We start from the raw sequence: 26661 nt of genomic DNA, 5'->3' as shown, positions 1-26661 counted from the left end.
CCCAGCCCTCGGTGTTATAGCTTGAGAGGCATCATTGCAGTGCAGTGTTGACTTGCATTTAATTTCCATTGCTCCAGGTTCTGGCTGGCTCTGTCAAAAGGCCTCGACAATTCTTCACATCTCAACTTCCAGGGTCTATTTTAATAGTTGAGCTGAAATAGATTGATGTGGGATCTCAGCATGCCCGCTCAGTCCAGCTGTTCTGGTAATCTGGACGTCAGATGCAAATGCAGTCTCTGGGTTAAAAAGTCACTGACAAGCATCTGGACTTTGTGGGTTCTCCACACGTTGTCGAACTCTTCCGCTGAAAGCGGGGCAGAAAGTTCAAATCCATATTACGAGATATAATCAGAAAAGCATTCCTCCAAGCCAGTTAGAAAATACCTCTTTTTTTTTTAAGGAACAATTTATAAATGGAACATCGTCTTTAAATATTGTATTTTGAGTTTCCAGTTAATTCCTGTGATTTTTTTTCTGCCTGTTTTCCAGATGCATGAGTCAGTGGAGAGGAAATCGATGCCACATTCAGGTCAACTCAACAGGACCTCTGAGCCCTGCTCCAGCTTCAAAGAAAGATGGAAATGGTAAAGAACATATACCACTGTTTAAGTAATTGCCTTCTGCAGCTTCCTGACATTGCTAATTTTTTTTTTCTTTTTTTTTCTACCTAGTGGCTATGAGGGCCGGACTGGGAGTCGGTTTGAGTTTAGTTGTGTTCAGCCTCATCGGTGTTTTGGTCATTCTCTCGAAAAAGAAAACAAGCACGTATGTAAAATATATGTACCATATGTATTTTTCCTGTTTCACATTGAGGAGAATGTTGGGCTTCTGCACAAAAACCTCAGGAAATGTGCAGGCTTTAAAAAAAGTGGCGCAGTGGTTAGCACTGCTGCCTCACAGCACCAGGGACCTGAGTTCGATTCCCGGCTTGGGTCACTGTCTGTGTGGAGTCTGCACGTTCTCCCCGTGCCTGCGTGTGTTTCCTCCGGGTGCTCCGGTTTCCTCCCACAGTTCGAAAGACGTGCTGGTTCGGTGCATTGACCTGAACAGGCGCCGGACTGTGGCGACTGGGGGAATTTCACAGTAACTTCATTGCAGCGTTTAATGTAAGCCTTACTTGTGACTAATAAATAAACTTCATAAACTTTATAAAAGTATGAAGCGGCACAGTGGCACAGTGTTCAGCACTGCTGTCTCACAGCACCAGGGGCCCGGGTTCAATTCCGGCCTTGGGTCACTATCTGTGCGGAGTCTGCACATTCTCCCCATGTCTGCGTGGGTTTCCTCCGGGAGTTCTGGTTTCCTCCCACAGTCCAAAGATGTGCAGGTTAGGTGGATTGGCCATGTTAAATTGCCCCTTAGTGTCAGGTGGACTAGCAGGGTAAGTATGAGTGGTTACGGGGACAGGGCCTGGGTGGAATTGTTGTTGGTGCAGACTCAATGGGCCGAATAGCCTCCTTCTGCACCAGAGGGATTCTATGATTCTTCTCGGAAAAGGTGTGCAATCAGCGGAACTCTTTAACTTTAACACACCATACGGGGGATATTCCACCTCCACTAGGGTTAAAGCTGTAAGAAATATGAAAAAAAAACAGGTAAAATATCCAAGAGGATGAATGTAAGTGTAACATCTCTCACCAACATAATTGAAACTTAAATTTCAGGTTATCAATATTACATCAAAGAGAGGCTTGAGTCTATATGCGCTTCAGTATTTTTCTCAAAAAATATATCAGTGTTTCACATACTGTTAATTAGTTTGAAATGCTATGTCTGCAGGCAAACATAGCAGCCATGTTGGACACAGCAAGATCCCATATACTACAATGAGATGAATTGCCCGTTAATTTGTTTTTGGTCATGTTGAACGGGGGAGAAATGTTGGCTAAGAGACCAGGATATTATAACTTTAATTATTCAGCCCTGACAAGTTGCATTCAATAGTCTGCATTTCCATAGTTTTCAATCATCCTGGAATAAAGTTACTACAGAAAAGGCCCAGTTTGTTTGAGGTGTAATATGTTTGTTGACAACCAGCAAAATCAGAATGTTTCAGATTCCAGCATCCGCAGCATTTTCCTTTTAAAATCAGAATGAAGGTTATTTTACAACTTTCCAACAATCTTTGACAAGCCTTGCATGGTGGGTCCAGAAACCAAAATTCAGCAAAATCTCCTAGCATTAGGAGAGCGATGCGGATCATGCACTCAAACTCCAGTATGCACTCCAATCAATATGCAACCTGATAAAGAATCAAATATGGAAACATGCCAGGGAAATGCTGTGGGATGGAATTTCAAGCCACTGCTTGAGCTCAGCTGTGACTCCATCCAACATCTCAGCGCCCGGAGTCAATGTACATAATGGGATCAAGTCTCATAACTGTAACAGTGCAATGAGAATGGGTGCATGATATTCACAGTGAGGAAGGCAGAAGCTACTCAGGTCTCACCACAGCCCTCAAAGAGGGCCACTTTCTGGTTGCTCTACATTCTATATTTATCACTGCCCAGACATTTTTCATTCTTAGTGCAATTAATCAATATGCTGATGGTGGATCCCACTTCCGACCTCAAATTGAATCTATTCCTGCTTTCAGATTAGGGAGCTCAATGTTGGTTGAGGGCTATTGTCAGGAAAAACGTTTCTGTTCTGTCAGGTATTGACACTGATTCTAGCAAAGATGTCAGGTTGGGTCACATCTAAACCGGAACTGTCAAAGTGGTTAATCAGGGAATTAAATATCCGTTTACATAAGGAAGGAAGAGGGTGAGGATTATCATAGCAATAAAACGATCAAATAGAGATGGTACTAACAGAAAAAGTAAATTTACAAATGAAAAATATTTCCTACAATAGTTCCTACAAGAATATTTCCTACTGCCCTACAATCAGAGGTCTTCTCAATCCATCGAATGGACCGTACAGTGGCCTTAGGCAAGGCTAGGGGAGGTGGGGTCTGCTTCCCAATCAACATCTCATGATGCTTAGATGTAGTAACACGAGCAAATTTCTGATCCCCAAATTTAGAATACCTGATGCTGAAATGCTGCCCTTACTACCTTCCGTGGGAGTTCACCTATGTTATCCTAATGGCAGTTTACATCCCACCCCATGCGAACATGAAGATCGCGCTGGATGAAATATACACCACTACGAATAGACTTGAGACGAAACATCCCGAGGCCTTGTTCATTGTGGCCGGGGACTTCAATCAGGCCAAGCTCAAGAGCGTACTACCAAGTTACCAGCAACGCGTCTCCTATTCCACCAGAGGCCCAAACATCCTAGACCACTGCTACACAAATATCAAACATGCCTACCGCTCTTATCGCCTGCCCCCACTTTGGCAAATCAGACCACAAGGCTGTGCTCCTGCTCCCAGCTTATAAGCAAAAATTGAAGCGGGAGGAAAATCCATCAAAGAAAGTCGTGCAATGTTAGAACATAGAACATTACAGCGCAGTACAGGCCCTTCGGCCCTCGATGTTGCGCTGACCAGTGAAACCAATCTAAAGCCCCTCTAATCTACACTATTCCAATATCATCCATATGTTTATCCAATAACCATTTGAATGCTCTTAATGTTGACGAGTCCACCACTGCTGCAGGCAGGGCATTCCACGCCCTTACTACTCTGAGTAAAGAACATACCTTTAACATCTGTCCTATATCTCTCACCCCTCAATTTAAAGCTATGTCCCCTCGTGCTAGCCAACACCATCCGAGGAAAAAGGCTCTCACTATCCACCCTATCTAATCCTCTGATCATCTTGTATGCCTCTGTTAAGTCACCTCTTAACCTTCTTCTCTCTAACGAAAACAACCTCAAACCCCTCAGCCTTTCCTCATATGATTTTCCCACCATACCAGGCAACATCCTGGTAAATCTCCTCTGCACCCTTTCCAACACTTCCACATCCTTCCTATAATATGGCGACCAGAACTGTACGCAATACTCCAAGTGCGGCCGCACCAGAGTTTTGTACAGTTGCAGCATGACCTCCTGGCTCAGAAACTCAATCCCTCTACCAATAAAAGCTAACACACCATACGTCTTCTTAACAACCCTATCAACCTGGGTGCCAACTTTCAGGGATCTATGCACATGGACACCCAGATCCCTCTGTTCATCCACACTACCAAGTATCTTACCATTAGCCCAGTACTCTGTATTCCTGTTATTCCTTCCAAAGTGAATCACCTCACACCTTTCCGCATTAAACTCCATTTGCCACCTCTCAGCCCAGCTCTGCAGCTTATCTATGTCCCTCTGTAACCTGCCACTTCCCTCCGCACTGTCTACAACTCCACCGACTTTAGTGTCATCCGCAAATTTACTAATCCATCCTTCTACGCCCTCATCCAGGTCATTAATAAAAATGACAAACAGCAGTGGCCCCAAAACAGATCCTTGTGGTACACCACTAGTAACTGAACTCCAGGATGAATATTTCCCATCAACCACCACCCTCTGTTTTCTTACAGCTAGCCAATTCCTGATCGAAACCACTAAATCACCCTCAATCCCATGTGTCCGTATTTTCTGCAAAAGCTTACCATGGGGAACCTTATCAAACGCTTTGCTGAAATCCATATACACCACATCAACCACTTTACCCTCATCCACCTCTTTGGTCACCTTCTCAAAGAACTCAATAAGATTTGTGAGGCACGACCTACCCTTCACAAAACCGTGCTGACTATCCCTAATCAAATTATTCCTTTCCAGGTGATTAACAATCCTATCTCTTATAATCCTTTCCAATACTTTGCCCACAACAGAAGTAAGGCTCACCGGTCTATAATTACCAGGGTTGTCCCTTCTCCCCTTCTTGAACAAGGGGACAACATTTGCTATCCTCCAGTCTTCTGGCACTGTTCCTGTAGACAATGACGACCCAAAGATCAAAGCCAAAGGCTCTGCAATCTCCTCTCTAGCCTCCCAGAGAATCCTAGGATAAATCCCATCCAGCCCAGGGGACTTACCTATTTTTGCCCTTTCCAGAATTGCTAACACCTCCTCCTTATGAACATCAATCCCATCCAGTCCAACAGCCTGCATCTCAGTTCTCCCCTCGACAACACTGTCCCTCTCCAGTGTCAATACCGACGAAAAATATTCATTTAGTGCCTCTCCTATCTCTTCAGACTCCACGCACAACTTCCCACTACTGTCCTTGACTGGCCCTAATCTTACCCTAGTCATTCTTTTACTCCTGACATACCTATAGAAAGCTTTAGGGTTTTCCTTGATCCTACCTGCCAAAGACTTCTCATGTCCCCTCCTGGCTCTTCTTAACTCTTTCTTTAGGTCCTTCCTGGCTAACTTGTAACTCTCAAGTGCCCTAACTGAGCCTTCACGTCTCATCTTAACATAAGTCTCCTTCTTCCTCTTCACAAGAGATTCAACCTCCTTAGTAAACCACAGTTCCCTCGCACGTCTGCTTCCTTGGTCTGAGGAATCGGATGATCTCCTGCGGGGCTGCTTGGAGTCAGTGGACTGGTCAGTATTTAAAAACTCTGCGACCAGCCTGAACGAGTACGCCACTACAGTAAGTGACTTCAATAGTAAGTGTGTAGAAGACTGTGTGCTAAAGAAGCAAATCCATGTGTTCCCCAACCGGAAACCATGGATGAACAGGGATATCCACTGCTTGCTGAAGTCCAGGTCTGAGGCGTTCAAGTCAGGCGACCCTGACCTATACAAGAAAGCCAGATACGATCTAAGGAGATCCATCAAAGATGCCAAAAGACAATACCGGACCAAGCTAGAGTCCCTGGCTAGCCACACCAACCCCTCCCAACTATGGCAAGGCCTGCAGGACATAACAGGTTATAAGATGAAGGCATGTAAAATCGCCGGCTCCAACGCACCCCACCCTGATTAGCTCAATGCATTCTATGTCCATTTTGAGCAAGAGGTCAGCGAGAGCATGCCCTCCACCCTGGAAGCCCTGGATGAACCTGTATCTGGGGTCAGCATTGCAGATGTCAGAGTAGCGACTGGCCCAGATGGGGTACCTGGACGAGTACTCAGATCTTGCACGGATCAGCTGGCGGGAATATTCGCAGACATCTTCAACCTCTATTTACAACTATCTGAGGTCCTTATCTGCTTCAAGAAGACGACCATCATCCTGGCACCTAAGAGAAACCAAGCAGCGTGCCTTAATGACTATTGGCCGGTGGCTCAGATACCCATCATTATGAAGTGCTTTGAAAAGCTAGTCATGGCACTAATCAATTCCAGCCTCCCAGACTACCAGGACCCATTACAGTTTGGCTATCACTGCAACAGGTCCACAGCAGACACCATTTTCCTAACCCTGCACTCAACCCTGGACCACCTAGATAACAAGGACACCTATGTCAGACTCCTATTTATTGACTACAGGTCAGCCTTCAACACCATTATTCCCACGAAACCCATCTCCAAACTCCATGGCCTGGGCCTCGGCACCTTCCTCTGTGACTGGATCCTGAACTTCCTAACTCACAGACCACAATCAGTAAAGATAGGCAACAACACCTCCTCCACGATCATCCTCAACACCGGTGCCCCATAAGGCTGTGTCCTCAGCCCCCTACTATACTTCCTATGACTGTGTGGCCAAATTCCTCTCCAATTCGATTTTTAAGTTTGCTGACGACACCACCGTAGTGGGTCGGATCTCCAACAATAATGAGACAAAGTATATGAATGAGATAGAGAGTCTGGTGAACTGGTGCGGCAACAATAATCTCTCCCTCAATGTAAACAAAACTAAGGAAATTGTCATCGACTTCGGGAAGCGTAAAGGAGAACATGCCCCTGTCCAAATCAATGGGGACAAAGTAGAAAGGGTCAAGAGCTTCAAGTTTTTAGGTGTCCAGATCACCAACAACCTCCCATGCCAACACTATCGTTAAGAAAGCCCACCAATGCCTCTACTTTCTAGAAGATTAAGGAAATTTGGCATGTCAGCTATGACACACCAATTTTTACAGATGCACCATAGAAAGCATTCTTTCTGGTTGTATCACACCTTGGTATGGCTCCTGCTCTGCCCAAGACTGCAAGGAATTACAAAAGATCATGAATGTAGCCCAATCCATCACACAAACCAGCCTTCCATCCATTGACTCTGTCGGCACTTCCCACTGCCTCGACAAAGCAACCAGCATAATTAAGGACCCCACACACCCCGGACATTCTCTCTTCTACCTTCTTCCGTCGGGAAAAAGATACAAAAGTCTGAGGTCACGTACCAACCGACTCAAGAACAGCTTCTTCCCTGCTGCTGTCTGACTTTTGAATGGACTTACCTTGCATTAAATTGATCTTTCTCTATGCCCTAGCTATGACTGTAACATTGCATTCTGCACTCTCTCGTTTCCTTCTCTATGAACGGTATGTTTTGTCTGTATAGCGCGCAAGAAACAATACTTTTCACTGTATGCTAATACATGCGACAATAATAAATCAAATCAAATCAAAATCACCAAAATGGAAACATGAAGAAGGAATAAGGAGAGATGGGGAGGAAAAATGCATGGCAGAGAATAGTCAGATAAAGGAACAACGTACAAGCTTGAACAAAAAAGTGCATAGAGTAGATTTAAATATGAACAAATGAAGATAAAATTCTTGTGCCGCAATGCTCAGACTGTGGCAAATAAACGAAGGGAATTGGAAGCAGTTTTGTCAAGAAGATGTAGGTGCCAATATCCCCTACAGAAACAAGCCTGCAAACTGGACAGAAGTGGAAAATAAATAGATCAGAAACAAAACTTTTAGGAGGGCAAAACAATGAATAATGGAGGAGGAATTATGATATGTTGAAGGAGGGAATGTATGTTACAGAAAGAATTGATACATGCACGAATTTCAAGTCAATATGATTAAGGAACAAAGATTTAAAAAAAGGATGGTTACATAAATGGGATTGTACTACTAATTACAGCAGAGAAATCAAAGATTAAATCTATTGACAGATCAATGAAACAAGTTATTGTTCGAGAGGATCTTAATTACTGACATATTGATCGAGATAAAGAGAAAGGGGAATGACATTTCCACCATGTGTAGGATTCCTTCTTTCTGGTCATATCCAATACTGACAAGGGAAGAGAAGTTGCTACATGTAATTAGGGTAATTGAATGGATCAGATACAGTTGGTAAAGTAAATGCTGATGAGCACTTTGGCTGCAGTGGCCATAATATAATTAGGTTTAAGATCCAAATAGGAAGGAAAAAAGCTGGTTCTAAAGCATATTTCAGAAAGATGAGAAGCGAACCAATGTGCTGAGCTGGAAAGAGAAATTGTTACACAGGATTTAAATCATCAGTGGGATTTTTTTTGAAAATAGATTATAATGTTGCGTTAAAACTAGAGTAAAAGGTTTCAAGAATCATGGAATCATGCAGTGCAGAGGAGGCATTTTGGCCCATCGAGTCTGCACCAATATGTGCGAACCATCTAACCTATCTACCTAGTCCCATTTACCAGCACTTGGCCCATAACCTTGAATGTTATGATGTGCCAAGTGCTCATCCAGGTACTTTTTAAAAATGTAACCCACCCTCCCAGGCAGCACATTCCAGACCGTCACCACCCTCCAGGTAAAATAGTGTTTTCCCCTAAACCTCCTGCCCCTCACCTTGAACATGTGTCCTCTTGTGACTCTGCATCCAGTCTTTCAGCTAAATCCCTGTTTTCACCCAACTCCAAAGCAAATTTCAAAATGTTATGGATGGATATATTGAAGGGAGCACAAAGTACTATAAATGATTTTTGATAAAAGATATACAAGAAAGTAAGGAGAAATTAAATGGGAATGGGAAGTCATGGAGGCAGTCTGTAAAGAGAGAATCTCAAAAAAATATTTTCAGCAGGATGGGGGAAATGTAATGGCTTTGATAGAAATGGTTCTTAAGAATGCATCTGACAAGGTATCAGATAGAGACTATGGAGAAGATTAAAGCTATTAGAAGAAACATTGAAGCAGAGAAAATAGAAGCAGGAGTAGACCACTCGGCACTTTGAGCCTGCTCCACCATTCATTTTGATTATGGCTGCTCATCAAATTCAATACCCTGATCCTGCCTTTCCCCCATGTCCCTTGATCCCTTTAGCCCCAAGAGCTATAATTTCTTCTTGAAATCTTTTGGCCTCAATTACTTTCTGTGGTAGTGAGTTCCACAGAGCATTGGCAAGTTTCATGAAAAATTTATTAGCAGGGAGAAACAGCGGAGAAAAAGTTCAAGTAGTGTGATTCCCAAGCAGGTGTACATAGATTATTATGTAGATCCCCTGGGGGCACACAGTGCCACAGGCTGTAACACCTGTGCAACCTGTGCGGATTCCCTCAAGGATATCAGTGAAGAAAAAGCACAAAGACCATACAGGCAGTGGCTCACGGCACTGTCTGATCCCAGGGAATCTACACAGTTTGCTGCAGCACGTCTTTAAGAGAGATCCGCAGTGCAGCAGTGAAGAGGAAAGAGTCGAATTGGACTCCTCCGGAAGGCCGCTGCCCTCGACTTGACATGTATGCCCAAGCCGTCAGGAGGTGCGTCAACACCAGATTCATCAGCCGCACTCACAAGACAGCCCCGAACATCACCCAAGCACAACGCAACGCCATCCGCGCTCTCAAGACCAACCGCAACATTGTCATCAAACCAGCAGACAAAGGAGGGGTCATCGTCATACTGAACAGAACAGATTACTGCAAAGAAGTGTACCGACAATTGAACAATGAGGAACACTACAGACAGTTATCCGCAGATCCGACCAAAGAACACACACTCAACAGACTGATCAAGACCTTTGATCCGGACCTTCAGAGCACCCTCCGTGCTCTCATCCCACGTACTCCCCACGTTGGAGTACTGCCTCCCGAAGATACACAAGGCAAACACACCCGGCCGTCCCATCGTATCGGGCAATGGGACCCTGTGCGAGAACCTCTCCGGCTACGTCGAGGGCATCCTGAAACCCATTGTACAAAGAACCCCCAGCTTTTGTCGCAACACTACGGACTTCCTACAGAAACTCAGCACATATAGAGCAGTTGAACCAGGAGCACTCCTTGTCACAATGGATGTCTCGGCACTCTACACCAGCATCCCCCACAATGATGGCATTGCTGCAACTGCCTCAGTACTCAACACCGACAGCTGCCAGACTCCAGATGCAATTTTACAACTCAACCGCTTCATCTTGGACCACAATGTCTTCATCTTCAACAACCAGTTCTTCATCCAGACAGACCGAACAGCCATGGGGACCAAATTTGCACCTCAATATGCCAACATCCTCATGCACAGGTTCGAACAAGACTTCTTCACCGCACAGGACCTTCAACCGATGCTATACACGAGATACATCGATGATATTTTCTTCCTTTGGAGCCATGGTGAGCAATCACTGAAACAATTATTTGATGACATCAACAAGTTCCATCCCACCATCAGACTCACCATGGACTACTCTCCAGAATCGGTTGCATTCTTGGACACACGCATCTCCATCAAGGATGGTCACCTCAGCACCTCACTGTACCGCAAGCTCACAGATAACCTCACGATGCTCCACTTCTCCAGCTTCCACCCTAAACACGTTAAGGAAGCCATCCCCTACGTACAAGCCCTCCATATACACAGGATCTGCTCAGATGAGGAGGATCGCAACAGACACCTCCAGATGCTGAAAGATGCCCTCATAAGAACAGGATATGGCGCTCGACTCATTGATCGACAGTTCCGACGCGCCACAGCGAAAAACCGCACCGAACTCCTCAGAAGACAAACACGGGACACGGCGGACAGAGTACCCTTCGTCGTCCAGTACTTCCCCGGAGCAGAGAAGCTGCGACATCTTCTCCGGAGCCTTCAACGTGTCATTGATGAAGACGAACATCTCGCCAAGGCCATCCCCACACCCCCACTTCTTGCCTTCAAACAACCGCACAACCTCAAACAGACCATTGTCCGCAGCAAACTACCCAGCCTTCAGGAGAACAGTGACCACGACACCACACAACCCTGCCACAGCAACCTCAGCAAGACGTGCCGGATCATCAACACGGATGCCATCATCTCACGTGAGAACACCATCCACCAGGTACAGGGTACATACTCTTGCAACTCAGCCAATGTTGTCTACCTCATACGCTGCAGGAAAGGATGTCCCGAGGCATGGTACATTGAGGAGACCATGCAGACGCTATGACAACGGATGAATGAACACCGCTCGACAATCACCAGGCAAGAGTGTTCTCTTCCTGTGGGGGAGCACTTCAGCGGTCACGGGCGTTCGGCCTCTGATCTTCGGGTAAGCGTTCTCCAAGGCGGCCTTTACGACACACGACAACGCAGAGTCGCTGAGCAGAGACTGATAGCCGAGTTCCACACACATGAGGACGGCCTCAAATGGGATCTTGGGTTCATGTCACACTATCTGTAACCCCACAACTTGCCTGGGGTGCAAAATCTCACTAACTGTCCTGTCTGGAGACAATACACATCTCTTTAACCTGTGCTTAATGCTCTCTCCACTCACATTGTCTGTACCTTTAAGACTTGATTACCTGTAAAGACTCGCATTCCAACCATTATTTTGTAAATTGAGTTTGTGTCTTTATATGCCCTGTTTGTGAACAGAACTCCCACTTACCTGACGAAGGAGCAGCGCTCCGAAAGCTATTGGCTTTTGCTATCAAATAAACCTGTTGGACTTTAACCTGGTGTTGTGAGACTTCTTAATGCACATCTTTAAAGCCAGGGAGTGGGAGTTGAAAGCAGTTCCTCAAAGTGGTTGGAAATTTGTTCGTAATATCCCATAGGATTCTGTCCTGGGATTGGTTCTACTCACTGTGTGCAATAATTTGCTATAGGAACCGCATCCAAATTAACAAATGATACAAAACTATCAAGCATAGTAAATAATTCTGTGAACCAAGGGAAAATGTAAGGGGATATTGCTCAGATGATGCTCTGGGCAAAATAATGGCAGATGGAATTCAATGTCAGTAAATGTGAGGTGGTACATTATGGTTCAGCAAACTAAAAGTAATAATTATATAATAATTATATTTCAGGGAAAGTGGGGTGATTTGGAGGAGCAGAGCAGTTTGGAATTTCAGAACTATAAAAAATCTTAAAAGTAGTACCTCAAGCAGGTAATGCCATAAAACTAATGGCATTAAATGTAAGATGTATAAAATAGGTTTTGACCGTGAATGGTTCAATTTTGACTCTTTGCTATTTGACAGTTTGTAATGACTGACTTCATTAAATCAAGTTTTTATCATTGCTAAAAGTAGAGGGAAAGGAACCAAAAGTGAAATCCAAAAATGATTGATTGGTTAGTAGGTGCTTGCAGTTCTTGTTTCACATTACCAACATCAGCAGGGTTCAAAAGAACAGAGAGCAGTTTCACGGAACTACCGGTGCTTGATTTATTACTTTGCATTCCAGCACACAAGCTCAACATCTACTTGGCCACTAAAAGCAATCCGAATATTATCTTTGGCTTCAAAGGTTTTGCTTCTTTCTGAGGCTAGTAAAGCAATAAGGTGCCGTGTGTGCTTTAGAGCAGAGCTTTGAGGAGACATTAGGCAGCTGGAAAGATGATCACTAATGAAGCCTTTTGATCGATTGTTTTCCCCTAACTTCCATGGCCCTTCATTGTTACCCAGTATAACTCCAAGGTATTGAAAGAGCTAACTAGCAACCTCTGTGTTTATCATCAATATTTGATTCCTATAGATCAAGAGGATTGCAGGTTTTGATTTGCAACTCATGCTGTGTGAGCTGACCTCAGCTGGGCAGTACAGGAGTGCCACAATTGACCTGCTGAAAGTCCTTGCGCTAGGAAGTGGAAAATTCATCATTGGTCCCACTCATTATCACTGTACAGGGACAGTCCTTTTGTATCGTTGCTACGGATGGAGTATGGCGAAGGTTTTCCGGGCTGATTCCTGGGATGCCAGGTCTGTAATATGAGGAGAGAGTAAGTCAGTTAGGATTATATTCACTGGAGTTTAGAAGAGTGAGAGGGGATCTCGTAGAAACATATAAAATTCTAACAGGGTTAGACAGGGTAGATTCAGAAGGAATGTTCCCAATTGTCGGGGGAGTCCAGAACTAGGGGTCATAGTTTGAGGATAAGGGATAAACCTTTTAGAACTGAGGTGAGGAGAAATTTCTTCACCCAGAGGGCGGTGAATCTGTGGAATGCACTACCACAGAAAGTAAATGAGACCAAAACGTTGTGTGATTTCAGGAAAGAATTAAATACATCTCTTGGGGCTAAAGGGACCAAGGGATATGGGAGGAAGGTGGGATCAGGATATTGAATTCGATGATCAGCCATGATCAAAATGAGTGGCGGAGCAGGCTCAAAGGGCCAAATGGCCTACTCCTGCTTTTGGTTTCTTTATGTTCTAAAGATGGATTGTCTTGATCACTGGAGAAAAAAAAGCACTCCAACTGTTTGTAATTTTTATCAGGATGCTGTCATAAGCATCTCATGGGATAATGACTTGACAAAAAATAAACTGATAATTTTATGTTCAGCAAAGAGAGAGAATGAATTGTCTTGCTGAACAATTTGCGATCAAGACCTCCATGTACCACTTCCAGGAGCTCAAGCTGCTAGGATTTCAATTTGAGAAAGGCAGTGGGCAGAATCTTACGAGAATTTGGCAGAGTGCCAGTTCTTGTGAGAAAGCTGTCATGGAGCTCTCCAGTTCCAAAGGCCAGTTTTCTCTCCAGATCTTGTCACTTTAACTGCCAAAAAAATGAGTGGATGTGGTTTGTGCTGTCAGTCTGGTGGGACCAGGAACCGGCTCCACTGAGATTGGGCCCCAATCACATAAACAAATACTAATCTCCCCCACCCATCATCGCCCGTCCTTTCACCATGGAGTTATCAGTGGCCTGCCCTTCCCCCTCCAGGTCATCGCTGGTACATCTGCATCCCCCCTCCCCCACCATCCCATTGCTCTATGTGTCTGCGTTTCATTCCCCACCACAAATAGATGAACCCTCGCACGTGAGGCTGACGTGAGGCTGCCCCGGTGCCAAACTATGCCAAGGGACAGTGCCAGGGAGCACTGCCAGGACACTACCTGGCCATGTCCCTCTCTGCCGGGGGCTAAGCAGACCTTTCTGCCCCTGAAGGGATACCCATAGCAAGTTCACATCTGGGTGAACCTGTTGTAGACCTCACCGATGTCACGTCAGCAAGCTATGGTAATCTCATGAGGGGTGTTTAATTAGTTTAAAATTTATTAAAATTTAGTGCAATGGGGAGTGAACCTGATTATGTCAGCGATGAGAAGCGGCCAAAATCGGATATCATGATCTCGCTGGCGAGATTTGTGATTTCCACATTTCGCTGGACCTTGAGCTCCCATCACTATCTTGTGGATGGAGGGTGCGTGCTCAAGATCCTGCCCAGCGTGAGCCAACACAGAACAATGCCCATTAAGCTTCATATTCCCTGAGTAAAGGAATTTCTCCTTACTTCATGATTGGATTTATTTATTCGCAGTTATTGTATATTTGTGGCTGGGAACATTGGACGGGATTATCCTGCCCACCCCCGCCCCAGCAACATGTATTGCAGTGGTGGAGACAACCCGTCATTGGTCAGCAGCAGGATTTTCCAGTCCCGCCACTGTCAATGATATTTCCTGTCATTTGCTGCCAGGGAACCCACACCACAGGGACACCGTCGGCAGGACCGGAAGGTCCCACCGACAAGAACAGACAGAAAATCCTAACCTTTCTCTCCACATCTATTTTGTCCACCTATTCACAATTTTGAAGACTTCTATCTATCACCTCTAAGTTTTCTCTTTTCTAAAGAAACAGCTCCGACCTGCTCCATCTTTTGCGAAAGCTGTAACCCCTCAGTTCATGGTACCATCTTTGTAAATCCATTTTGCACTTTTTCTCTCGTGTTTCTGTGTTTCCTTTTTATGGTATGGATCCAAGCACAGCACTGTGAATATGGCTTGGCCTGCGTGAAATTTAAATTTAACATAATTTCATTGCACTTGAGTTCGGCAGCCCAAGAAATAAATTCTAATGCTTTGCTAGTATTTGTAATTACTTTGCTGATCTGTGATGCTGCTTTTGATGATTTGTTCCTTTGTGTTACTAGCTTGCTTTTGCTCTTTTATCCCAAACAGTTTCTTATTTTCAGTGTTGGTGATGTTTTAGTTTTTCCTCCTCAAGGGTGCCATTTATCTATGGTAACGTTTATTTGCTACTTAGCTGCTCAGTATTGCAGATTTCCTTCCCTATAAGGGAAATGAATGAACCAGATGGGTTTTTCCGACAATCAATAATGGTTTCATGGCCATCAGTAGATTCTTAATTCCAGGTTTTTTTCATAAGTTCATAAGATATAGAAGCAGAATAAGGCCATTTGGCCCATCGAGTCCGTTCCGCCATTCGATCATGGCTGATGTGCTCCTCATCCCCATTTTCCTACCTTCTCCCCATAACCCTTCAACCCATTTCCAATTACAAATCTGTCTAACTCCTCCTTAAATTTACTCACTGTCCCAGCATCCACTGCACTTTGCGGTACCGAATTCCACAGATTCACAATTAAAGCAAATTACTGCGGATGCTGGAATCTGAAACCAAAAGAGAAAATGCTGGAAAATCTCAGCAGGTCTGACAGCATCTGTAAGGAGAGAAAAGAGCTGACGTTTCAAAACGTCAATGCGTCATTGCCCGCATTTGGCCCATATCCCTCGATACCCATTTTACCCATGTAACTGTCTAAATGCTTTTTAAAAGACAAAATTGTACCCACCTCTACTACTACCTCTGGCAGCTTGTTCGAGACACTCACCACCCTCTGTGTGAAAAAATTGCCCCTCTGGACACTTTTGTATCTCTCCCCTCTCACCTTAAACCTATGCCCTCTAGTTTTAGACTCCCCTTCCTTTGGGAAAAGATATTGACTGTCTAGCTGATCTGTCCCTCATTATTTTATAGGCCTCGATAAGGTCACCCCTCAGCCTTCTACGCTCCAGAGAAAAAAGTCCCAGTCTATCCAGCCTCTCCTTATAATTCAAACCATCAAGTCCCGGTAGCATCCTAGTAAATCTATTCTGCACTCTTTCTAGTTTAATAATATCCTTTCTACAATAGGGTGAGCAGAACTGTACACAGTATTCCAAGTGTGGCCTTACCAATGTCTTGTACAACTTCAACAACACGTTCCAACTCCTGTATTCAATGTTCTGACCAATGAAACTAAGCATGCTGACTGCCTTCTTCACCACTCTGTCCACCTGTGACTCCACTTTCAAGGAGATATGAAGATGTACCCCTAGATCTCTTTGTTCTGTAGCTCTCCCCAACGCCCTACCATTAACTGAGTAAGTCCTGCCCCAGTTCAATCTACCAAAATGCATCACCTCGCATTCATCTAAATTAAACTCCATCTGCCATTCGTCAGCCCACTGACCCAATTGATCAAGATCCCGTTGCAATCGGAGATAACTTTCTTCACTGTCCACTATGCCACCAATCTTGGTGTCATCTACAAACTTACTAACCATGCCACCTATATTCTCATCCAAATCATTAATATAAATGACAAATAACAGTGGACCCAGTACTGATCCCTGAGGCACACCACTGGTCACAGGTCTCCAGTTTGAAAAACAACTCTCTACAATCACCCTCTGGCTTCTGTCAAGAAACTAATTTTGTATCCATTTAGATACCTTACCCTGGATCCCATGAGATTTAACCTTAAGCAACAACCTACCATGCGGTACCTTATCAAAGGCCTTGCTAAAGTCCATGGAGACAACATCAACTGCACTGCCCTCATCTACCTTCTTGGCTACTCCTTCAAAAAACTCAATCAAATTTGTGAAAATCCTGAATAACAGTCTTGTAGAACAGTACTTTCTAACCTCCTCCAATCTGAATAACTGCCCTTTGCTGCTACTCTCTGCTTTCTTTTTTCTTAGCCAATTTGCTCCTCATTTAGCAATTTGTCCACTGATGTGACATGTTTTAACCGACCATGTGAATTATAAGTCTTGTACAATGTATTCTATCATAGACCCATTTAATCTTCTAGGCCATAGATTTTTCAAAGACAATCAAACAGATCTCAGAACCCCGTTGGTCAAACCTGGTCTGCTGTCATTTGAACCACATCTCCCCCAGCAGTGTGCATGGTTAATGATCGAGTATTTGACCATCTGATTCTATAATGTCCCTTTAATCACTGATCGCATTTCAAATCGGATATTTACCTAACTGCGTATTAAAATCATTAATCCTCTCCGAACCTTTTAGGAGCCTGCGCATCAAGTCCATCATGTTGTGAGGTGAGGTCCCTTCTCATTTCAGATCCATAAGATTGTACAATGGGATGGTATGGTGGCACAGTGGTTAGCACTGCTGCCTCACAGCACCAAGGATCTGGGTTCAATTCCAGCCTTGAGTGACTGTCTGGAGTTTGCACATTCTCCCCGTGTCTGCGTGGGTTTCCTCCGTGTGCTCCGGTTTCCTCCCACAGTCCAAAGATGTGCAGGTTAGGTTGATTGCCCATGGTAAATTGCCCCTTTGAGTACCAGGATGTGTAGGTTGGGAGGTTAGTGGGGTAAATGCATGGTGTGACAGAGATAAAGTCTGAGCGGAGAGTTGGTGCAGACTCTTCAACTCTGTTGGAGAGTCGGTGCAGACTCGATGGGCCGAGTGGCCTGCTTCCACACTGTAGGGATTCTTTTCTATGATTCTAACTTCATGAGGACAGAAGCTGGTTCTTGAAACCATGAACAGCAGCATCAGTGGGATAAATCATCCTCATTGTATAGCGTGTCTAGACTTTAGGCATGCCAGATGTGGCTCAATGGATAGCACTTTCACCTCTGAGTCAATGGTTCAATTCCCACTCCAGAGCTTGAGCACAAAATTCAAGGCTGACACAATAGTAAAGTACTGAAGGAATACTGCGTTGTCTTTCTCGTGAGATGTTAAACAGAGCTCCACCTTCCTGCTTGGGTGAACGTTAAAGATCACATCGCAGCACCAGCATTTATCAATAAGCATAAAAAGCAGATGAATTACTTTTTATTGGAGTTTGCTGTGTGTAAATTGGTTGCCGTATTTTCTACAGTACAATAGTGACTGCACTTCACAGGTACCTTGTTGGTTGTAAAGTGCTTTGATACACCTAATGGTCATGAAAAGGGCAATATAAATATAATGGGTTTTTTCAGTGATCAAGCAATGTACGGCTGAATCTTAAGAAGCGTAGCATGTTGAGTGTCTTGCTGTGATTAATTTTCATGGCAAAACAACCAAATTTAAATGTAAGTGATACATGCAGAATACCAATTCAGTCTCCCATTTTATACAGGATGCATTCGGCTCATGATCCAATCCATTATAACACATCATAACTTTGGTTTTATGAGTTTTGTGACATGCACTCAGGGAATAAAAGGGGACAGCTCATTAATAATGAAACTAAAGTTGCTGAATTAGAAATCCAGCCAAAGCTGCTGTGGTTGTCATTACTTCTGTGACGGAGCATCAACATTAGTTTAGTATTTTATCAACTAAAGCCTGGCGTTATATTAAAAATTTAAGTATTGCACTACTTCTCATTAACTGCATTCTGTTTCCTATCAAGGACCCTCAAGGTTTATAGATTCTCCTGGGAGCATTTGAGCTGCAGGAATTGAGAACTGTTCTTGTTGCTGGGTACAGCAATATGCTTTTGACTTGTTAATGGTTCATAAAAAATCAAAGAACACTTGTCTGCATTTTACTAATGCTATTTTCACCTGTTCCCTTCCCAGAAATACAACAAATTGCCAGCATGATAAGTGTGCACAAATTATTTTGCAAAATGCATGTTTGGGATGATTTTATGAGCCTGCAGTGCCGGTTAAGGTAATCTTAGGCAGCAAGCACCTGAATTTCCAAGTACGTAGTGCCAGCAGCACCAGTAGAAATATCTGCCTGTCTCTATTTTATGTTTCATACCAAATATTTTCAAATTTCATCATTTTGAAAATTTGGAAGGCATGTTTTTGAAAGCGTTTGACCATTAATCATTGAATTATTGTTCTCTTTTGAGGTGAGTAATTATTTCCCAAAAATGGGATATTTCTGCCCCTTGTTGACACCCAGAATCCTTATCGAGGAGATCAGTGATAGGACTGGGAAATCACCACAGAAGAAAAACGTGTTTGTTTAACCACCACTTCAAGTGTCGCTACGCAGACTTATGTGCCCTCCCCCGTGGTAGGTTGCTACCTTCATGGCCCACATTCCTCATTTATATCATTGAAGAATGGCACACGGGTTGTGCAAGGAGCAGCCCACAGCCAAAGGGGAATTGACATAGCATGCAGACTGCCACTTGAAATGGGTCTATATGAGTAAATTGTTCTCCCAGTGCTCCTTCCACACTCTTAATCATGTACCCCCAGAAAGCACTCTCTTTTGGACTGATAATGAATTTATCCATTTCCCACACCAGGCCACCTTATGAACTGCCTGATTGCCAATTTTATGTGAATACATCAATAAAATGTGGACATGCAACAGCCCTGATCACTAGCAAACATGTCAGGTGCCCAAAGAAGCTGAGTAGGGAGCCTTTGCTCTATCAACCTGGGTTGAATTAAAACCCAGATGACAGAGGTGAAGTATTAATGCACTCCATTATGGCATGGTGGCACAGTGTTAGCACTGCTGCTTCACAGCGCCAGGGATTCCCGGCTTGGGTCACTGTCTGTGTGGAGTTTGCTTGTTCTCCCCGTTTCTGCGTGGATTTCCTCCAGGTGCTCTGGTTTCCTCCCACAGTCTGAAAGACATGCTGGTTAGGTGCATTGACCCAAACAGGCGCCAGAGTGTGGCGACTAGGGGAATTTCACAGTAACTTCATTGCAGTGTTAATGTAAGCCTTACTTGTGACTAATAAATAAACTTTACTTACTCTTCATTGTTGCCCTAGAGACATGACAGCTGTTAAAACACACAAACACACACTGATAAAACTACCCTTTCAAAAGTCATGATTAATAAATCTATTTTCTTTATTTGTGGAATGAAAGATTTACAAACTCCTGGTGGTACTTTTGTCGTAGTGATGCTTTTTTCCACAATGGTATTTAATGTGACATGATTTAACTTGTCACATATTCTGTTTACAAGCAAACAGAATGAAGTGTGACAGACATTCTTGTTCCTGAATGTGACCTGTGTAGCTGCTAAATAAAGGGGGCTCTGCTTGCTTTGAGATGCATTTGCCCAGAAGCCAGTCTGACCTTTGTTGCCCAGTTGTGACAATTTCATGCCGCAGGCAATAATGGTACATAATACAAAGCCCAACACATGGCAGAAAATATAGATCCCTGCTGCAATGTGAAGTGAAACATTGTCATGACATCCCAGCGCTATGTAACTAAATGAATATTTTTAACTACAAATCAGTAGAAGACAGTTATGGAAAGGTGTTCTGAACGGGAACTAATCCGAATACTGAAGAGTTTGATTTGTAACTGGATTAATTTTTTTTATTACAGGAAACCTTCATCAGGAACTAAATGTGATTCAATATCCAACATTCTGTATGGTGATCGAAGGGAAAATTTGAAAGCAGAGGTAGGAATCATTTATTTACCTTGTATTTACTTGACAAAGCTCATTAAAGCAGCAAGGTAATATGTTAGAGAAAAACAATGGTGCACTTTGACTACCGGAACACTGATTCCCCAACTCTTTTCCAATGTAACTCCATTTTAAAACTTGAAAATTACTGTGACCCCAGACACCAACAAAAACAAACCAGGAATAAAGCACTATTGTAACATTCAGTATACAATTATTAAGTTACATGTAATATAGATCAGTATATAAATATGAAAATCTGAATATTGAAATACTTTGTAAATATGGTATTTTATGTACTCATAGTTTTCAGGCAAGGTCTTCATATTCTCTGGTTGCAGAAGACTCAGTGAAAGCCATTCCGCCCCCACCCACCCCCATCCCAACAGCACACACTCTAATCAGTCCCTCTACCCCTCTACACAGACATACCATGCAATCAGCCACTCTCCCCACCTTTTTCTCTCTCTCATACACACACACATACACTCTCTAATCAGTCCCTCTCCCCCTCTACGCAGACATACAATGTAATCAGCCCCTCTCCCCACCTCTCTCTCTCTCATACACAAACTATAATCAGCCACTCTCCCAACCTCTCATTCTCTCTCTCACACATACACACACAATGTAATCAGTCCCTTTTCCCACCTCTCTCTCTCACACACACACACACTGTAATCAAACCCTCTCTCAACGTCCCTCTCTCACACACTCACATTCTCTCTCTCTCTCTCTCACATGCACACACTCTCTCTCTCTCTCTCTCTTTAATCAGCCCCTTTCTCTCTCACACACACACATTCTCACTCTCTCTCTCTCTCTTTAATTAGCCCCTCTCTCTCTCACACATACACTGTAATCAGCCCCCACCCATATATCCAAATCAGCCAGCTGGTGGCTGTGGGTGGGGAGGCATAGCAGCTCTGACAGCACCAGCCTCAGCCCAAACCTGTCATGTGCAGCTGATCCACTAACCTTATATTCCCATTGTGACGACCAGCTATTAACAATTTAATTATTTCCTTACATATTTTTAATTAAAAGGATGTTTAATTAAAACTTGCTATTCTTTTAAAGTTCACTTCCCCAGACTCCTCTGGAGTAAACTGTTGCTGTGGAACACTGTGTCATTGATGCTGTCCTCTTTCTAACTGGATCATGTAATAATTAGAAAGGTTACTCCCTCACTGTCCTCCAGCAACCCTCTCACCCACTAACACCAATGTATTCACCAATCTAATTTTCAGATCAATTGGTTTCTTAATCCACCTTCATATCTCTTAGTACACACCAGGTTCTGATATGGGCCAAGAAACAGGAACTCCTGAATTAGTGAGTCCTCTTGCACATATTTTGACATGACCTTCTCTGAAAGAAGAAGATAAAGAAATCCCAGGGACCAGCCCACCCAATGCGGAGATCAGATCTGATAGAAAAATTCACTAGAAGAAGGGTGAAGTGTGGGGCAGGAGAAAATCAATTATTCACTCATTGAATTTGTAGTTCATAGTTTTAGCATCAGGATCCCCTCGCTGACCTCAGAGAGAGAGAGAGAGAGACTGAGAAATTAAGCAACACAAGGGCAAAGGCTAGGCCTGGGCTTTAATGCAGTTTGCAGACTCGGAGGAGAGGGAGTACGACCTCATCTGCTCTCCATGTGACTGCACCAGGGGATCCACTGTATAAGAATGAGCATTTGACAATGCTCCTGTGTGACACACTCTTGGTAGTGCAGTGGAGCAGGAATGCTACAATATTGCTGACCCTCAGTCCTGACTCTGGTGGATGTTGGAGGTCTCGGTAAGCTGGTCTGTTCAGCATATTTCGGGTAGACAATATGTGGAGGCAGCTGTTTTTTTTAGTGTATCTTCACACTTTTGTTTCACTTTTTGGAGAATAGTGAGGAGGTGTTGGAAGGATTCCCAGGCTGATGATCAGCAACAAGGACTCTAATTTTGTGGCCAATAAGTCCAAACATGAGGCGTAGGATTTTCCGGCTGTGCTCGCCCTGAAACCGCAAAACTCCCGCACAAGGTCAACGGACCTTTCCGTGGTCCACTCCTCATCCACTCCGATTTCCCTGGCAGGCAGAATGGGAAAATTCACCCCGAGATATGAACTCCTGACCCAGAGGGAGGAACACCCCCATTGTGCCACAAGGCCAGTGGAGGGAGAAGCGGGGAAGAATGTGGGATGGCCAATGGAGAAGAAACTGCTGGACCTCCTCCAATAACGAAAGCTCTTTGGCTGCTGGCTCCCTCTTATAAGAAGGGCAATCAGAGAAACAACAGCAGGCATCAGTTCCAAGGTCTACTCTCAGATCTTGGCAGTTCCGACCTCCGTCACAGCAATGATACCATCGTCATCTTCATTATCAACGACAACTTATATTTATATGCAACATTGAACGTAATAAAATGCCCCAAGGTATTTTCACAGGAACCTTATAAAGTAAAATATAACAGCAAACCACGTTAAGGAGATGGAAAGTTGGATTTAATGGGACCCTCTGGAGTGGGCTAGGTGGCACTTAATCATGGGAGAGGCCATACATCCCATTCCCACCAGTGGGAAAACTGAATCCCATTCGGTTTTTTTTTATTCATTCGTGGGACATTGGAGTCACTGGCTGGCCAGCATTCATTGTCCATCCCTAGTTGCCCTTGAGAAGGTGGTGGTGAGCTGCCTTCTTGAATCGCTGCAGTCCATGTTCTATGAGTTGACCCACAATGCTGTTAGGGAGGGAATTCCAGGATTTTGACCCAGCGACTGGGAAGGAATAGCAACAAATTTCCAAGTCAGGATGGTGAGTGGCTTGGAGGGGAACTTGCAGGTGGTAGTGTTCCCATCTGCTGCCCTTGTCCTTCTAGATGGAAGCGGTTGTGGGTTTGGAAGGTGCTGTCTAAGGATCTTTAGTGAATTGCTGCAGTGCACCTTGTAAATAGTACACACTGCTGCTCCAGAGTGTCGGTGGTGGAGGGATTGAATATTTGCAGATGTGGTGCCAATCAAGCGGGCTCCTTTGTCCTGGATGGTGTCAAGCTTCTTGAGTGTTATTGGAGCTGCACCCATCCAGGCAAGTGGGGAGTGTTCCATCACACTCCTGACTTGTGCCTTGTCGACAGTGGACAGGCTTTGGGGAGTCAGGAGGTGAGTTACTCGCCGCAGTATTCCTAGCCTCTGACCTGCTCTTGTAGCCAATGTGTTTATGTGATGAATCCAGTTGAGTTTCTGGCCAATAGTAACCCCAAGGATGTTGACAGTGGGAGATTCAGTGATGGTTACATTATTGAATGTCAAGTGGTTAATGGTGGAAATGTGCTGACATGGCAAACCCAACCTCTGGCTAAATAGACTAATTAATGAGCCATTTAAGGGTCATTATTTCTGAGTGCAGGGGGATATAGTGGTGGCTTAGGGATTCTCCCTCTCTTGCATGGGTCTCCCATGCCTCTTGAAGGCCACCCAGCAAACCCTATCAGGATTGCCAAACACCTCCCTGAATGTCCTTCCTTCCAAGGAAACGAGTGCCCGTTTGAGGTGTTATAACAGATTCAAAGAACAAAGAACAGTACAGCACAGGAAACAGGCTCTTCGGCCCTCCAAGCCTGTGCCGCTCCTTGGTCCAACTAGACCAATCGTTTGTATCCCTCCATTCCCAGGCTGCTCATGTGACTATCCAGATAAGTCTTAAACGATGTCAGCGTGTCTGCCTCCACCACCCTACTTGGCAGCGCATTCCAGGCCCCCACTACCCTCTGTGTAAAAAACATCCCTCTAATATCTGAGTTATACTTCGCCCCTCTCACCTTGAGCCCGTGACCCCTCGTGATCGTCACTTCTGATCTGGGAAAAAGCTTCCCACTGTTCACCCTATCTATCCCCTTCATAATCTTGTACACCTCTATTAGATCTCCCCTCATTCTCTGTCTTTCCAGGGAGAACAACCCCAGTTTACCCAATCTCTCCTCATAGCTAAGACCCTCCATACCAGGCAACATCCTGGTAAACCTTCTCTGCACTCTCTCTAATGCCTCCACGTCCTTCTGGTAGTGCGGTGACCAGAACTGGACGCAGTACTCCAAATGTGGCCTAACCAGCGTTCTATACAGCTGCATCATCAGACTCCAATGTTATCATTGGTTATATTATAATATGAGGGATCCAGCATCGGGATAAACAGGGTGAAGCGACCCCACAACTAACGGATCAGACCAGTGTGCTGCAGACCTGCCACATCCATTCGTGAATAGTGGTGGGCAACTAATCAACTTAACTGAAGGAGGAGACTCCACAAATATCCCCATCCTCATGGATTGGAGAGCTCAGCACATACGTGCAAAAAACAAGACTGAAGCATTTGGAACCATCTTCAGCCAAGGTGCCGGGTGAATGATCCATCACAACATCACAGATACCAGTCTTCAGCCAATTTGATTCACTCCGAATGGTAACAAGAATGGGTGAAGGCACTGAATACTGCAAAAGCACCTGACAATAGTATTGAAGACATGCGGTCCAGAATAGCCGGTGTTGTGCTTGCTATTGCCCTAGCTAAGCTGTACCAGTGCAGTTACAATACTGGCTTTGAGGATACGCAGCCATTTGGAAAATTGCCAAGGTGAAAAGCGGGACAAATCAATTCTGGCTAATCAGCCTCATCAGCCCCCTCTTGATCATCAGCAAGTGATAGAATGTGTCATCAATGATGCTATCAAGCAACACTCACACAGCAATAACCTGCTCATTGATTCTCAGTTTGGGATCTGCCAGGGCCGCTCAGCTCCTGACCTCATCACAGCCTTGGTCCAAACATGGACAAAAGGGCAGAACTCTAGAGGCATAGTGAGAGTGACTGCCCCTAACATCAAGGCAGCATTTGATTGAATGTGGCATCAAGGAGCAATATCAAAGCTGAAGTCAATGGGAATTGGAGAAAATCTCTCCACTGGTTGGAGTCACACTTAGCGGAAAACAAGGCTGTTGTGGTTATTGGAGATCAATTATCCCAGGATATTGCTGCAGGAGTTTCTCAGGGTAATGTCCTAGGCCTAGCCATCTTCAGCTGCTTCATCAATAACCTTACTTCCATCATAAGATCAGAAGGGGGAGGTTCGCTGATGATTCTGTGCAATGCTGAGTACCTTTTGCAACTCTTAGGTTACTGAAGCAGTCTCTGTCCCTATGCAGCAAGACCTGAGAAGTTAAGAAAGTCCTCTGTGTGCTATTATAAAGTCATTAGTATGTGTACAGGTGAGATTCCCGTTCAATAAAATTGATAACCCCTTTATTTTAAATGGGTTGTCAGCGTTGTTAAAATGTCAAATGTTGGTATGTCTTTCCTTGGTGTGATGTTATCATTGACTGTGTAAGGAAGTTAAATGAGTGTCAGCAGATAGTCACTGCGTTAATTATCTATCATTTCAGCTGTCTATATTGATTCCACTTCACTATGTTGGCTTCGTACTTCATCAAGGCAATACCCCTGCTCATTATGCCAACTAAACTCAATATTTAAAACACGCAATGTTTCTAACCATGAATTTTGTTTAAATAAATCATAGTTCTTTGCAAAGGCTTGAATTAATAAGAAAGACTCTTGTGGTGAGTATAGGCCGACTGTATTGGGTTTAATATTTGCCTTCTCCTCTGGGTGTAGATGTGCATTTGAGGTTCAACAATGGGCCCTTATTGTCAACCCGTCCTGTCACCTTTGAATGACTCATGTACATATACACCTAGGTCCCTCTGCTCCTGTCTTTAGACTTTAGACTAGTACTCTTCATTTTATACCTTCAGAAAATAAAGTGCCCTTGACTCCAGCTTCTAATCACTATCCAGTAACCCCTGCTGGAATATGAGGAGGTACGGATGTTTTACGAGGGCAGTGTGAGAGTTTGCTATAGTGCCATCCATGCTCAATAAATAGGTAGCAATCACTGTCGAGGCTTTCATATAGAAAGTATTCACCGAGGGCCATAGCTGCCTGTGGAAA

At 44.2% G+C, this 26661-nt stretch overlaps 1 protein-coding gene across 1 annotated transcript in view; it reads left to right on the top strand.

Moving 5' to 3' along the window:
• Positions 1-26661, top strand: part of malrd1 (MAM and LDL receptor class A domain containing 1) — a 272050-nt gene that overhangs the window by 228377 nt on the left and 17012 nt on the right. The window contains exons 25-27 of the mRNA XM_078200291.1: positions 490-584; positions 672-765; positions 20579-20657. Coding sequence (XP_078056417.1) covers positions 490-584; positions 672-765; positions 20579-20657 — 268 coding nt within the window. The remainder of the gene's footprint in view (positions 1-489; positions 585-671; positions 766-20578; positions 20658-26661) is intronic.

This window comes from Mustelus asterias, chromosome 2 (assembly GCF_964213995.1).
Source record: "Mustelus asterias chromosome 2, sMusAst1.hap1.1, whole genome shotgun sequence".
Classification (NCBI taxonomy): domain Eukaryota; kingdom Metazoa; phylum Chordata; class Chondrichthyes; order Carcharhiniformes; family Triakidae; genus Mustelus; species Mustelus asterias.
The sequence above is the reverse complement of the archived record's forward strand: the minus strand, read 5'-3'. Positions and strand labels throughout refer to the sequence as shown.